This window comes from Heterodontus francisci, chromosome 13 (assembly GCF_036365525.1).
Source record: "Heterodontus francisci isolate sHetFra1 chromosome 13, sHetFra1.hap1, whole genome shotgun sequence".
Lineage (NCBI taxonomy): Eukaryota > Metazoa > Chordata > Chondrichthyes > Heterodontiformes > Heterodontidae > Heterodontus > Heterodontus francisci.
In genome coordinates, this window is record NC_090383.1 from 65,569,392 (window position 1) to 65,583,216 (window position 13,825).

Here is a 13,825-nt window from a genome sequence, read left to right on the forward strand (position 1 = left end):
ACCCTCGAAGGATTCTGGAGGATATAATAATTAATGTATAATAAATGGTAAATGTCCTTTCTTTGTGGTATTAGTTCCAAATGAATTTGCAAAATGCCTTCCCCATATAGGATTTGAATTTAAAGCGGTAAGGAAGAACAGCTAGTAGCTATTAGTAATATGTTTAGAGATGTGATAGACTGACTACGAACACTAAAAGATTGCAAATAACTTGACCCTGACAAACTTCAAACAGATTTCTTAAGAGTGGCTAAATACAACCATCTTATATTGAGTATTGTGAACAGTTCTGGACACTGCACCATGTGGGGATCATTCTGGCCTTCCAGGAAGTACAAAGAATGCCACAACAATTGATAAAGGGCATTGGGCACCTGTGCTATAAGAAAAGAATCAGGGTAGAAGGGATGTTTACCCTAGGAACAGAAGTGACCGTATTGAGGTACTTAACATGTTAAGATGGAAGATGGAAGATTGTGGGAACAATCAATGGCCGGGAGGGGAAGAAGCCCATGTTTTACTTTTACTTCTCCCGGCTCCATACTCAGGTAAGCATGTGCATCTTCCTGCTGGTTAGTGCCACATTGTGCTGTGTGAGTTCAGGAATTCTCTGCCTCAGAAGGTGGTGGAGGTGGGGTCATTGAATATTTTTTAAGGCGGAGGTGGTGAGATTCTTGATAGGCAAGGGAATCAAAGATTATCAGGGGTTGATGGGAGTGTGGAATTCGCGACAGAAACAGATCAGCCATGATCTTATTGAATGTCTGAGCAGGCTCGATGGGTCAAATGGCCTACTTCTGCTCCTAATTTGTATGGTCATATGGTTGTCGCGGATAAAACATGACGGCATCCGAAAATCAATAATGAGTCTTGTGAAAGACGCAGGACCTTAATTCAAAGAAATAATTATGACTTTTAAATGTACCCAACATTTGCGCTTGCTGCCAGCTCATCTACCTTATCCAATGTGCCAGGTAGTGCACTTCAGCCAGAAATGTGCATGTACTTCCTGCCCACTATATTGGGAGCTTAGTAGCACCTTTAGCATAGGAAAATGGGCACTGTGCGGACAAATTTCTAGGCTTTTATATCCTACTAGTGGATGTAGGAATTTAATTTTTATTGGTCTCGCTAAACAAATTTCAAATTATAGATTGCAAACAGGATTGTAGATAACTAAGAGAATCTATTAATAGAATTAAACACAATAAACACATGTCAAATACTAGAAGGAACTGTTTGATTGTGCTTTCATTAGGATAGATATAATTCTAGAAAAACAAATTAAAACATATAAAAATGTATCTTACGGTCTTTCCTTGCCTCCAGTGACAATCAAGCCATCCCTTAAAGTTGTGTACATTGTGAAAACAGGTCCTGTATGGGCTTTTGCTACAATTCGGATTAAAATGTGATCCTTCCAAACATACACATCTCCGTTTATGGCACCAGAGAAAGTAAGATTGTTCTATAAATGAGTGGTATAAAAATGGATTATGTAAAGAAGATATTTGTGTCATACAATAAACTTTAAGATGAATATAAAAGTAAATTCTTCCATTTGTTTGCAAAGGTAATAAATCTTTATAGCTGAATCAGAGGCAGGTACCATGGTTTGGCCACAAATTTCTATTGCGTACTATCAATGGGAAAATGTACATCTGCCATGGAACATATACCACACCAGCTCCTTAACTGCTCTTTTGATTGGAATCATTCAATAAAGTAGTCAATCTCCTGGGGTGCTGCAAACAGGAATCAAGACCTTGGGCGCAAAATTCAGATTCGTAGCGCCGCTGGAGACACCACTATGAAAGCCAGAGGCCATCTGAGTTGGGTACGCTGCTCCTGCAGCCACTCCTAGCATGGCATCCATGTTGGGAAGGGCACTTGCACATGAATCTTGTGCATATGCCGGAAACCTCTGAACTGGTGCTGTCATGATGGTACACAGCCCTACTGGCAGATTTGATACTCTATTTGCAAACTTGGATCATGCAGGTCCATTCAACATAGTTGCTTGTCATTCACTAAAGAGCTGCAAGAGGGATTCAGCACTAGGGTTATATAAAGGACCAGGCATCCAACTTGCAGGTAAAGGTAATTTATATCAAGCTATGCTATGGAAAAATCTCTGGAAGTGTGGAACCTGAGGTGAGCCAACCTCGGACAAGGGTGTGGGTTTGCCTGGTCAGTATGTTTCTCACACTAACTGTTCCTTAGGAATGTGTCATGTCTGGGTGATGAGATAAGAAGAGTGTTGTTGAAGCATAATGTCTCTTTCTGTTATTCTGTACCAGCTGCAAGGCCAATGGTGAGATAGATATGTAAACGAAGGATTGAAAATTACTGTATCTTACTCGTTTAGAGCAAAAACTGAATTGAAATATTATTGGTGCTTTCGAATGCAAATTAAGGATTGAACTATTGTTGCAAGATTATTGGTTGCAGAATAGTATAATTGCCATTGTTTTACTGAAATTCTTCAGAACATCGCACTGAGTCTCAATGAGCTCTACTGTGTTTGTTCTCCTTGTGCACAAGTTAATAAAAGTCGGTTGCGAGTACTCCCCGTGCCAAGTCTGATTAATCCACAACAGAGGTACTGTGGAGTGTTTTTGGAAATGCTGTGGTGAGTTCCTGGATTTGGCAAGAACTGTTGCTGCATCCTCACAAGGACAGCAGTGGAATTGGTGAGCTGTCCACACAAAGGCTACAACACATATGGTGGCTGTAGTTGCAGTGCCTCTGGGTCAGCAGCACGGAGATGAAGCAGAGGTTGTGGAGAGGGCAAGCTGTGTATGGTGCCCTCTGCCAAGTTGGAGCAGACTCCTCCATGTTCCTTGACAGTGACAGGAGGCTGTCTGGCAGGCCAGCCAATGCACCTAACATCTCGGTGTGCATTGTCATCAGCGTTCTCCTGTATGCTGCCCTATCAACGTCCTCATCTGAGTCCTCTGCAGCAGAACTTGTCTGCGATCTCACCCTCTAGTGAGCTGGCACACAAACTATCCTTTCCCCCTGGCCTGGCTGCAGACTTCTTGTGGCCAGTGACTCGCCATGTGCAGATCACAAATTCATACTTGCCTCTAAGGTATGTGCACAGACAGTATCTGAGCTGGTGGCTGCGAGTGTCAGATCAAGTGACGGGGCCTTTTTATAAGTGCTGTGTTGTTGCTCTGTCTCCTCCTCCTGGGTGTGCTGTGGCTGGGCAGGCAGCAGTTCTCAGATACCTGAAAGCCGGAAATCAGAAAGGAAAGGGTTGGGGGTGAGGGAAAGGGGGATGGGGGTGTGGGAAGCAAGAGGTCCACAGTCACACTATCTGCAGCTTGCTCATCATGCCAGATAGCAGGGTGAGGGTGAGCTGGGAGTTGAGAAGGAGCAAAAGGCAGGAACATAATGCCATCCTCAATGTTCTCAGTGATGTTGGATGCCACAGGTTCTGTTGCTGCCACCCCCATGATGCAGAGAACCATCTGCTCCATAGGGCTCAGGAGATGCAGATGTCCTGTCCCCCACTGGTTCTGCTCTTCTCCCTTCTATTATGTGCCACTTCATCCTGCAAGAGAGAGGAAAGAATGTCTATGATTTGTACTGTGTTTGGATGATGTGCCTGCCACAGCTGAATAGCTGGAAATATGTGAAGCAGTGGGAGGTGGGTGTGAAGTTGGCATCATTGTGAGGGTGAGGTAGAGTATGTGGATGTTAGGCATGAGTCCTGAGTGCCAGGTACTGCTAAACCGATGAGTAATAGAGGTGTGGCGCATTGAGCAGCGAGAGAGATTGGTGGTTTAGTGGATAGGAGATGTCATGTGAAGATGTATTTGCTGACCTTGACCACCCACTTGAGGTCATTAAACTTCTTGTGGCACTGTTGCCAGGTCCTCAGGTCCAGACTCCAGGAATTGACCTCCCTTACCACCTGCTCCTAATTCCTTTGGAGAGTGGAAATGAGGACCACCCCTGCGGAGGTTTCCAGCACTGCATTCATGAACCTGCGAGCCTTCTCTCTGCTCTGGTGTTTCATCTTCCTTCTTCAGAATTTCAGCAATAGCATTCATCAGGAGCCTCCAGTGCAGCTTCCCTTTAAGAGGAGCAGACTGCCTTTAAAGCAGGCTGGCTGCACCACATGCTATCAGCACACACTGCTCAACCTCCTGTTGAGCACTCAGGCAGCCAGCAGCTTGGCCTTCAATTTTGAAGCTCCCTCTCCCTTACTTATCTGCTATTGCAGCCTGCTGCTACTTTCAAGCTGGAGGCCTCCAATTGGCCCTCCAGCTTTGAGAGCCTGCCAGCCATCCTTAATTGGATGGCGAGCCTGCCCTGTGGCCATTAATCCACTGCCCCAGGAATATCACAACGAGTGACAGTTTCCCACACAGCGCAGGTTCTGACCCACATTTGTGCATGACAGCGGGGTTCAGAAGCCCGCAGGGTAAATCCAGCCCAAGGTATGCAGATGTAATTCAATCCCCATTTTAAAGTCATAAATTCTACTTTATTTTTATATAGTACTTTGATTATGTCATTATAATGATAATTATACAACATCATTTATGTTAATTTGGAAATCAAAGCAGCAGTGTTGGTTGGAATGTAGGAGTTTTTCTGGAGCACAGGCTGAGATGTCAGAAGAGGCAAAATTGAAGTGCTATAGCACCACCAGTAGCCGGAGGGTATAATTATAACGTGACAAGTTTACATGAGCAACTTCCGCTATAAATATGAGCATAGGAATTTATAGTAGAAGAAGATGACACAAAAGTAAGATTTTGTTGACAGGAAATGCATGCAGACGTAAGAATTTTAATATCTTACATAGACTGTTAATACTATTTATAAAACACAATAAATTCCTGACACTGAAAAGAAAACTGGATATCTCTACTTCTGCTGAAACGGTCTTGGATTCGAATCATGAATCAACATGAATCAACAAAAATATAATTTGTAGTTTTCAGGTATGTAAATTCATTAGTTTCTTGAAGTATCTCTAAGCACTACTTACTGCACCAAAGGCAACAGATAGCATAGTTTGCATCCTCGCATCATTCACAGTTCCAATGCTTCCTTTTTTGGAAAGTAATGCTCCACCAGCCAAGGTCCAAAATTTTATATGTTTTACCCCCACAGACACAAATTGTGTATCTGAATCTGGACGGAATTCAACCACAAAAATCCTTTCACTATGGGTACTTTTGCTCGAAACTTTGACACCTAAAACAGAAGAAAAATAACATCCTTGATTAAAAGCGTTCTAGCTCAGTAATTCTGTCTGATATGAAGTAATTTTTATGCATTCCTGCAAGTTTTTGGCAGCAGCTGTAACATGGCAAAACAAATTTGGACTCAAAACAATCTTTCTTAGAGTTCTATCTAACTAAAGCAACAATGTTGTGCACATTAGTTACCTAACTGCATATCTTTTCCACAACTTTGTCTGATTTTTACAAATAAACCTGAAGTTGCAGAATCACTCCTTCTAGTGATCAATTCTGAATATCTATAAGAATATCAAAATTCAGTCTCTGAGATGTATGGGGTCATAATAAATTAATGTAGAATGACAAAGCATTCAGCAACTAGTTGCTGGGGCTGATGTTTAGTTTTTAGAGGTGGAATGGGGTTGAAGTTCAAAATTTGGCTTATCTGGAGGTTTCATGCTATCTACTGCTGCACAAGACCCCCAGATTTCTCCTAAGCCCTTGCTCCCAGGACATGAATGCATCCTGCCTATTATACTGCTGGATATTACAGAAACACATCTATTGGAAATTATTTACACCCTAATCCCAAGATGCATCAGCTACCATTATCAGGGACAATTATCATGCATTGCTTATATAAAATCTGTTCTCAGGATGTAGGTGATGTTGGAAAAGTCACATTTTTATTGTCCATCCATTGTTGACCTGAGAGGCAGAAATGGACCTTCTCCTTTAACAACTGCAGTGCTCACGCTGGTGGTGCTACAACAATTTTCAACCATATAACACCTTTGGTAAAACATCGCAAAACGCTTCACAAAAGAGTACACCAACCCAAGATGTGGGTTGACATATAAGGGGTGACTAAAAGCTTGATCAAAGTGATAGGTTTTAAGGATATAGAGGCATAGAGGTTTAGGGAGCAAAATACCAGAGATTAAACGGTTGAAGTTGCTAATGGTAGGATAAATAAACTGGGAGATGTACAAAAGGCCAGGTTGAGAGATATGGTGGAGAGATAGATTTGGGGCTCATCTATGCATGTGTGGAACCTGACGTTTTCTCTTTGGATGATGTTTCTGAGAGGCAACCTGTAGATGGGGGAGGGGAAGGGGGGTGGGGTGGCAAGATCCTAACAGGATGTTAGATGTAATGGTGCAGGGGCAGGAAGAAAAGCCATTGCTATATATGCTCTCACTATGATGGCATGCCAAAAGTTAAACCAAATGAGGATAGTCTCACTCAGCCAATGGAGGAGGTGCATTGAAGGAGGATGCTCTGATCCACTATGTCAAAGGCTGCAGAAAGATTGGAAAGGATGAGGAGGGATAGTGTGTCACAGTCACAGAGCATGTCAACTGTGACTTTGATTAGAGTTATTTCAGTGCTGTGGCAGGGGCAGAAACCTAATTGGAGAGTTTCAGTCATGGATCTGTGGGAAAGATGGGGACAAATTTGAGAAGTGACAAGAACAAGAAATGCTGGATTCACTCAGCAGGTCTGGCAGCATCTGTGGAAAGAGAAGCAGAGTTAACGTTTCGGGTCAGTGACCCTTCTTCGGAACTGACAAATATTAGAAAAGTCACAGATTATAAACAAGTGAGGTGGGGGTTGGGCAAGAGATAACAAAGGAGAAGGTGCAGATTGGACCAGGCCACATAGCTGACCAAAAGGTCACGGAGCAAAGGCAAACAATATGTTAATGGTGTGTTGAAAGACAAAGCATTAGTACAGATTAGGTGTGAATATACTGAATATTGAACATCAGCAAGTGCAAACCTGAAGAAAAACAACCTGAAAAAAACAGTGGGTAAGCAAACTGAACAAACTAAGATGAAATGAAATAAATGCAAAAAAAATACAACGTTCCTCGGACTGCTACTCTCGCCGCATCCTGAGATCCACACTCAGTGCTATGCGCCACCATATGCACACACTGGACCTCTCTCTCCAGCAGCACCATCTCACCTTATCTCAAATCTGTTCTACTCCGCAGTTTCATCTCATCTTTCGTCTCATCCGACGCATTAACAAAAAACTTTTTTTCTTCCTTTCAGGTGTTAAGGAACGCAAGCTCCAGCAGCTGATGGGGACTAATGCCCCTCCAGATCCTCCTTCCGCTTCACTTCCCTCTGACACCATCCCTTCTGATCTGACCCCTTGCCGTGTATTCACTATACCCTCTGACCTCCCCCTCTCTGATGCTGAGCGTTCTGTACTCAGCAAAGGTCTCAGTTTTATCCCCTTACGCCCCCACCTCAATGAATTTCGCGCTCGGCATGACGTTGAGCTCTTCTTCCGTCGCCTCCGCCTCCGGGCTCACTTCTTCGACCAGGAGTCCTCCCCCCGACCAGCAGACCCATTCACCCGCCTGCAGCATTCTCCCTCTACCTGGACCCCTCACCCTGGCCTCTTACCCGCTCTTGATCTCTTCATTGAAAACTGTCGGCGAGACATTGGTCGTCTCAATTTCTCTGCCCCCCTCACTCACTCTAACCTGTCCCCCTCTGAACTTGAGGCACTCCGTTCTCTCAGGTCTAACCCCGACATGGTCATCAAACCTGCAGACAAGGGTGGTGCTGTTGTTGTATGGCGTACCGACCTCTACCGTGCAGAAGCTCAACGCCAACTCACAGACACCTCTTCCTACCTCCCTCTGGACCATGACCCCACCACCGAACATCAAGCCACCGTCCAAAGGACTGTCACTGACCTCATCTCCTCTGGAGATCTTCCCTCTACAGCTTCCAACCTCATAGTCCCGCAACCCCGGACAGCCCGCTTCTACCTCCTTCCCAAAATCCACAAACGGGACTGTCCCGGCAGACCCACTGTGTCAGCCTGCTCCTGCCCAACTGAACTTATTTCTTCCTATCTAGACTCTATCTTTTCTCCGCTGGTCCAGTCTCTTCCCACCTACATCCGTGACTCTTCTGACGCCCTACGTCATTTTGACAATTTCCAGTTTCCTGGTCCCAACCGCCTCCTCTTCACTATGGACGTCCAATCGCTCTACACCTCCATCCCCCACCAGGATGGTTTGAGGGCTCTCCGCTTCTTCCTGGAACAGAGGCCCAACCAGTCCCCATCCACCAACACCCTCCTCCGCCTGGCTGAACTTGTTCTCACATTGAACAACTTCTCCTTCAACTCCATGCATTTCCTTCAAGTAAAAGGTGTCGCTATGGGTACCCGCATGGGTCCTAGTTATGCCTGTCTTTTTGTGGGATATGTCGAGCATTCTTTGTTCCAGTCCTACTCAGGCCCCCTCCCCCAACTCTTTTTCCGGTACATTGATGACTGTATCGGGGCCGTTTCCTGCTCCCGCCCCGAACTAGAAAACTTTATCAACTTTGCTTCCAATTTCCACCCTTCTCTCACCTTTACATGGTCCATCTCTGACACTTCCCTTCCCTTCCTCGACTTCTCTGTCTCCATCTCTGGGGATAGGTTGTCTACCAATATCCATTATAAGCCCACTGACTCCCACAGCTACCTCGACTACACTTCTTCACACCCTACCTCCTGTAAGGACTCCATTCCATTCTCCCAGTTTCTCCGTCTCCGACGCATCTGCTCTGATGATGCTACCTTCCATGACAGTGCTTCTGATATGACCTCCTTTTTCCTCAACCGAGGATTTCCCCCCACTGTGGTTGACAGGGCCCTCAACCGTGTCCGACCCATTCCCCGCACCTCTACCCTCACCCCTTCCCCTCCCTCCCAGAACCGTGACAGGGTTCCCCTTGTCCTCACTTTTCATCCCACCAGCCTCCATATCCAAAGGATCATCCTCCGCCATTTTCGCCACCTCCAGCGTGATGCCACTACCAGTCGCATCTTCCCCTCCCTTCCCCTGTCAGCATTCCGAAGGGATCGTTCCCTCCGCGACACCCTGGTCCACTCCTCCATTACCCCCACCACCTCGTCCCCGTCCCAGGGCACCTTCCCTTGCAATCGCAGGAGGTGTAATACCTGCCCATTTACCTCCTCTCTCCTCACTATCCCAGGCCCCAAACACTCCTTTCAGGTGAAGCAGCGATTTACCTGTACTTCTTTCAATGTAGTATACTGTATTCGCTGCTCACAGTGTGGTCTCCTCTACATTGGGGAGACCAAGCGCAGACTGGGTGACCGCTTTGCGGAACATCTCCGCTCAGTCCGCAAGCAGGACCCTGAGCTTCCAGTTGCTTGCCATTTCAACACTCCCCCCTGCTCTCATGCTCACATCTCTGTCCTGGGATTGCTGCAGTGTTCCAGTGAACATCAACGCAAGCTCGAGGAACAGCATCTCATCTACCGATTAGGCACACTACAGCCTGCCGGACTGAACATTGAGTTCAATAATTTCAGAGCATGACAGCCCCCCACTTTACTTTCATTTTTAGTCATTTTTAGTTATTTTTCTTCCCTTTTTTTTGCATTCCTTTTTACCGTTTTTACAACCTTTTTTTGCATTTATTTCATTTCATCTTAGTTTGTTCAGTTTGCTTACCCACTGTTTTTTTCAGGTTGTTTTTCTTCAGGTTTGCACTTGCTGATGTTCAATATTCAGTATATTCACACCTAATCTGTACTAATGCTTTGTCTTTCAACACACCATTAACATATTGTTTGCCTTTGCTCCGTGACCTTTTGGTCAGCTATGTGGCCTGGTCCAATCTGCACCTTCTCCTTTGTTATCTCTTGCCCAACCCCCACCTCACTTGTTTATAATCTGTGACTTTTCTAATATTTGTCAGTTCCGAAGAAGGGTCACTGACCCGAAACGTTAACTCTGCTTCTCTTTCCACAGATGCTGCCAGACCTGCTGAGTGAATCCAGCATTTCTTGTTTTTGTTTCAGATTTCCAGCATCCGCAGTATTTTGCTTTTATTTGAGAAGTGACAATATGTTCAAGGAATTTTTAGAGGAAAGGGAGATTGGTAATGGAATAGTGGTTTGTAAAGACTGGTTGTGAATGTGTGTTTTTTTCTAGGAAGGTGATGATGTTTGAAAAGGAGGTGGATAGTACTATTGTAAGCATTTAAAATATCAGCTAGCATGGGGGCTGGGAAGGGATTTTGGTTGGTCAGCAGTTTAGTGGAAATGGAGAAAAAGTTGGTGCATCTTATGCAGAAGACAAACTCAGAGTTTGTGTGAGGGGAGACAAGAGAGGCTAGAGAAAGACGTGACTTCAGAGCTTGAGCAGGCAAGAACCACTGGGGATGTCTAGCAAGGAGAAGGGGAGGCTGCTGCAGAGGCAGCTGAATGAATGATCTCAATCTTAGTGACAGGAAGTTCATGAGTTCCTTCCTTGCACTTGTTCTTGGAGATGAGGGTGGAGTGGATAGGAGAAGAATCTAAGCAGATGGTTGGTGGTGGAGAAAAGAAAACAGGAGTTATTTTTATAGTCCAGGATGTTCCTAAAGTAGTGATCAGTTTTGGCAGAGGACAGCAAGGCCCTATAGTATTTGATGTTATCTTGCCACATCTAACAAGGATGGCTAAATATTGGTAGTGGAGAAGAGAAACCAGAAGTTATTTTTTTATAGTGCACGATGATCCTGAAGTAGTGAATGGTTTTGACAGAGGAGAGCAAGGCCTGATCGGGTTTGATATAGTCTACCCACATCAAAAAAGGATGGCTAAATGTCAGATACATTCAAATCTGTGCCAATTGAACTTGAAGAAGAAAAGTGTAACAAATTCTTACCAAAATCAGAAATTATCTGGGAGGAAAGACTGATAATAATGTGATAAAAGAAAAAGCCAAATAAAATATCTCAGTTCCATTGCTACTGATGGAAATAAAAAATGGAATAATTTGTTATTCATTTTGCCTTCTGCTGTGACTTAATGACATAGCACTGATGCAATTAGTGCAGAATCTATATCCTACTTGCTTAACTCTAGTTATAAATCGATGAATGTAGATCAGTGGCTATGTAAAATAGCATAAATAAAAGAAAGAACTTGTTAATTATAAGGAGCTTTAAAACTTACCTTCCTGCCATCTCCAAACAGTAATAGTGTGTTCAGGGTCAACACCCACTGATATCAGTAACTTGCCAGTGGCACTGAAGTTAACATAACTGACACCCTTACTATGGGAACAACGGAGAATAGAAAGCGTCTGCTTGGTTATGACATCCCACACGTGAATTGATGGAGTTGTCCCTAGTAATTTCAGAAATAGTGCATACATCAAAATGAAAGTATGGAAATAGCAAAACAAAGATATTTATAACTTGGTGATTTTTAGTAGCTTGTATAAATATTTTTATTAATTGCTTGCATCTTCTCTGAAAAAAGATACATTCACAGTCTATTTAATCTAGCTCAGGCAGGAAACATACACTAAATGCTTATTATCCTAATGCTATCTACTAAGCACTGCAATGAACTCAGTACAAAACCATGGGCTGCACAACCACATGTATCTGCTTTATGAGCAAATACATTACTACAGTTTCACAACAACAAGAGAATCAGTGAAGCTGCACAAATAAAAATAAAGAGAATGGGGGAACAGGGGAAGGGGAAAGAGCTGATAGCCTTACCTGATGTGTCTGCAATATCACCTGCATTGAGATAGCAATTGCAAATGAGGAAATATTGATCCAAGATAAATTATACTCTCTGATTCTGAAGCATCATACAACAGTATCAGAGGAGAAATACTGATAACTTAAACATGCAAGATGGATACGAGGTTAGATGTGTTTTTAATAAAAGCAAAATTCTGATTTGAGGCTAAAATACAACTGTGATGCAAATATTAGATTGATTAAACTTTATTTAAACTAGACTGTTAAATTAATACACAATCTATTTCATTGCCATATAGGTTGTAAGGTGACTAAACATTAGTTAGTAAACTAAGAAAAATAATTCCTTGCATTTAACAATGCATAATGGGAACTAACGATCCATTACCACAATAAGAATACTAAGCTGTATTTGAAGACCAATAAAAATAAATAACTATGTTATTTTATATCTTTTTGTTCACCTTAATTAATTGAAGTAGCAAATGAACAGTTTATCACAATCTTGCAATCTTCTGTGTTCAGTAGTTAGTATGCTTTATTACATAACACACTTAAAGGGACAGTATTGACATTATTAAGTATCTTGAAGAACATTTTAGGAGTTGAGCAAGAGTTGTGGGGAAGTTGAGCAACATTTAAGAGTGAAAAAAACAGTAGTATTTCTCTCGAACATTCAACTAGCCTATTTGCATACCTTGCATAAATGGAAGGTTGGAGCAGGCAAGTAATTTCCTTCCTCCCTCCCTCCCTTCCTTCCTGTTATGGGTTCAAACCCCACTCTGGACATTTTAGCACATATCTAGGCTGATACTTCAATACAGTACTGACGGATTCTGCACTGTTGGAGGTTCTGTCTTTCAGATGAGAGGTTAAACTGAGGCCCTCTCTGTTAGAGGGAAAAGATTCCATTCCATTATTTGAAGAAGAACCACGGAGTTCTCCCAGTGTCTTGGCCTATATTTATTCTCCACCAACATCACAAAAAAATGATCTGGTCATTTCATGTTTGTGGACCATGTTGTGCACAAATTGGCTGCCACAGTTCCCTACCTGGCAACAGTGACTTTACTTTTACAGTACTTCAACAGCTATAAAGTACATTAGGACATTTTTTTCATTTATTTATTTAGAGATACAGCACTGAAACAGGCCCTTCCGCCCACCGAGTCTGTGCTGACCATCAACCACCCATTTATACTAATCTTACATTAATCCCATATTCCTACCACATCCCCTCAATTCCCCGAACCACCTACCTACACTAAGGGCAATTGACAATGGCCAATTTACCTATAAACCTGCAGGTCTTTGGCTGTGGGAGGAAACCAGAGCACCTGGCAGAAACCCACGCGATCACAGGGAGAACTTGCAAACTCCGCACAGGCAGTACCCAGAATCGATCCCGGGTCACTGGAGCTGTGAGGCTGCGGTGCTAACCACTGCGCCACTGTGCCGCCCAGTTTGTGTCAGGCACTATGTAAAAGCAAGTCCTTTCCTTTCAATAATTTGCACAAGAAGTCACTATGAATGGCAGTTGTGGCAGAATTCCATAATTAAGGAAATAAACATTGGCTGGAATGAGCCAGGCCAGGACTTTTCACTCCCCAGGCCCTTAATTGGCCTTGGGGGGGGGGAACTTCCACCTTGAGGGCCAGCAGCTTTTAGTCTCAGCAATGCCAATGGGAGCGGTGGCCACTGCTGGGACTACATCCAGCCATTGCAAGCAAGGCGGCACAGTGGCGCAGTGGTTAGCACCGCAGCCTCACAGCTCCAGCGACCCGGGTTCAATTCTGGGTACTGCCTGTGTGGAGTTTGCAAGTTCTCCCTGTGTCTGCGTGGGTTTCCTCCGGGTGCTCCGGTTTCCTCCCACATGCCAAAGACTTGCAGGTTGATTGGTTAATTGGCCATTATAAATTGCCCCTAGTATAGGTAGGTGGTAGGGAAATATAAGGACAGGTGGGGATGTGGTAGGAATGTGGGATTAGTGTAGGATTAGTATAAATGGGTGGTTGATGGTCGGCACAGACTCGGTGGGCCGAAGGGCCTGTTTCAGTGCTGTATCTCTAAACTAAACTAAGGTGAAGG

At 43.8% G+C, this 13,825-nt stretch overlaps 1 protein-coding gene across 1 annotated transcript in view; it reads right to left on the reverse strand.

Annotated features, from left to right (window-relative positions):
- Window positions 1-13,825, reverse strand: part of LOC137376798 (echinoderm microtubule-associated protein-like 6) — a 741,885-nt gene that overhangs the window by 75,331 nt on the left and 652,729 nt on the right. Inside the window, exons 34-37 of the mRNA XM_068045814.1 lie at window positions 11,750-11,770; window positions 11,193-11,366; window positions 5,009-5,217; window positions 1,311-1,468 (exon numbers count right to left, since the gene is read on the reverse strand). Of these exons, the coding sequence (XP_067901915.1) occupies window positions 1,311-1,468; window positions 5,009-5,217; window positions 11,193-11,366; window positions 11,750-11,770 (562 nt within the window). The remainder of the gene's footprint in view (window positions 1-1,310; window positions 1,469-5,008; window positions 5,218-11,192; window positions 11,367-11,749; window positions 11,771-13,825) is intronic.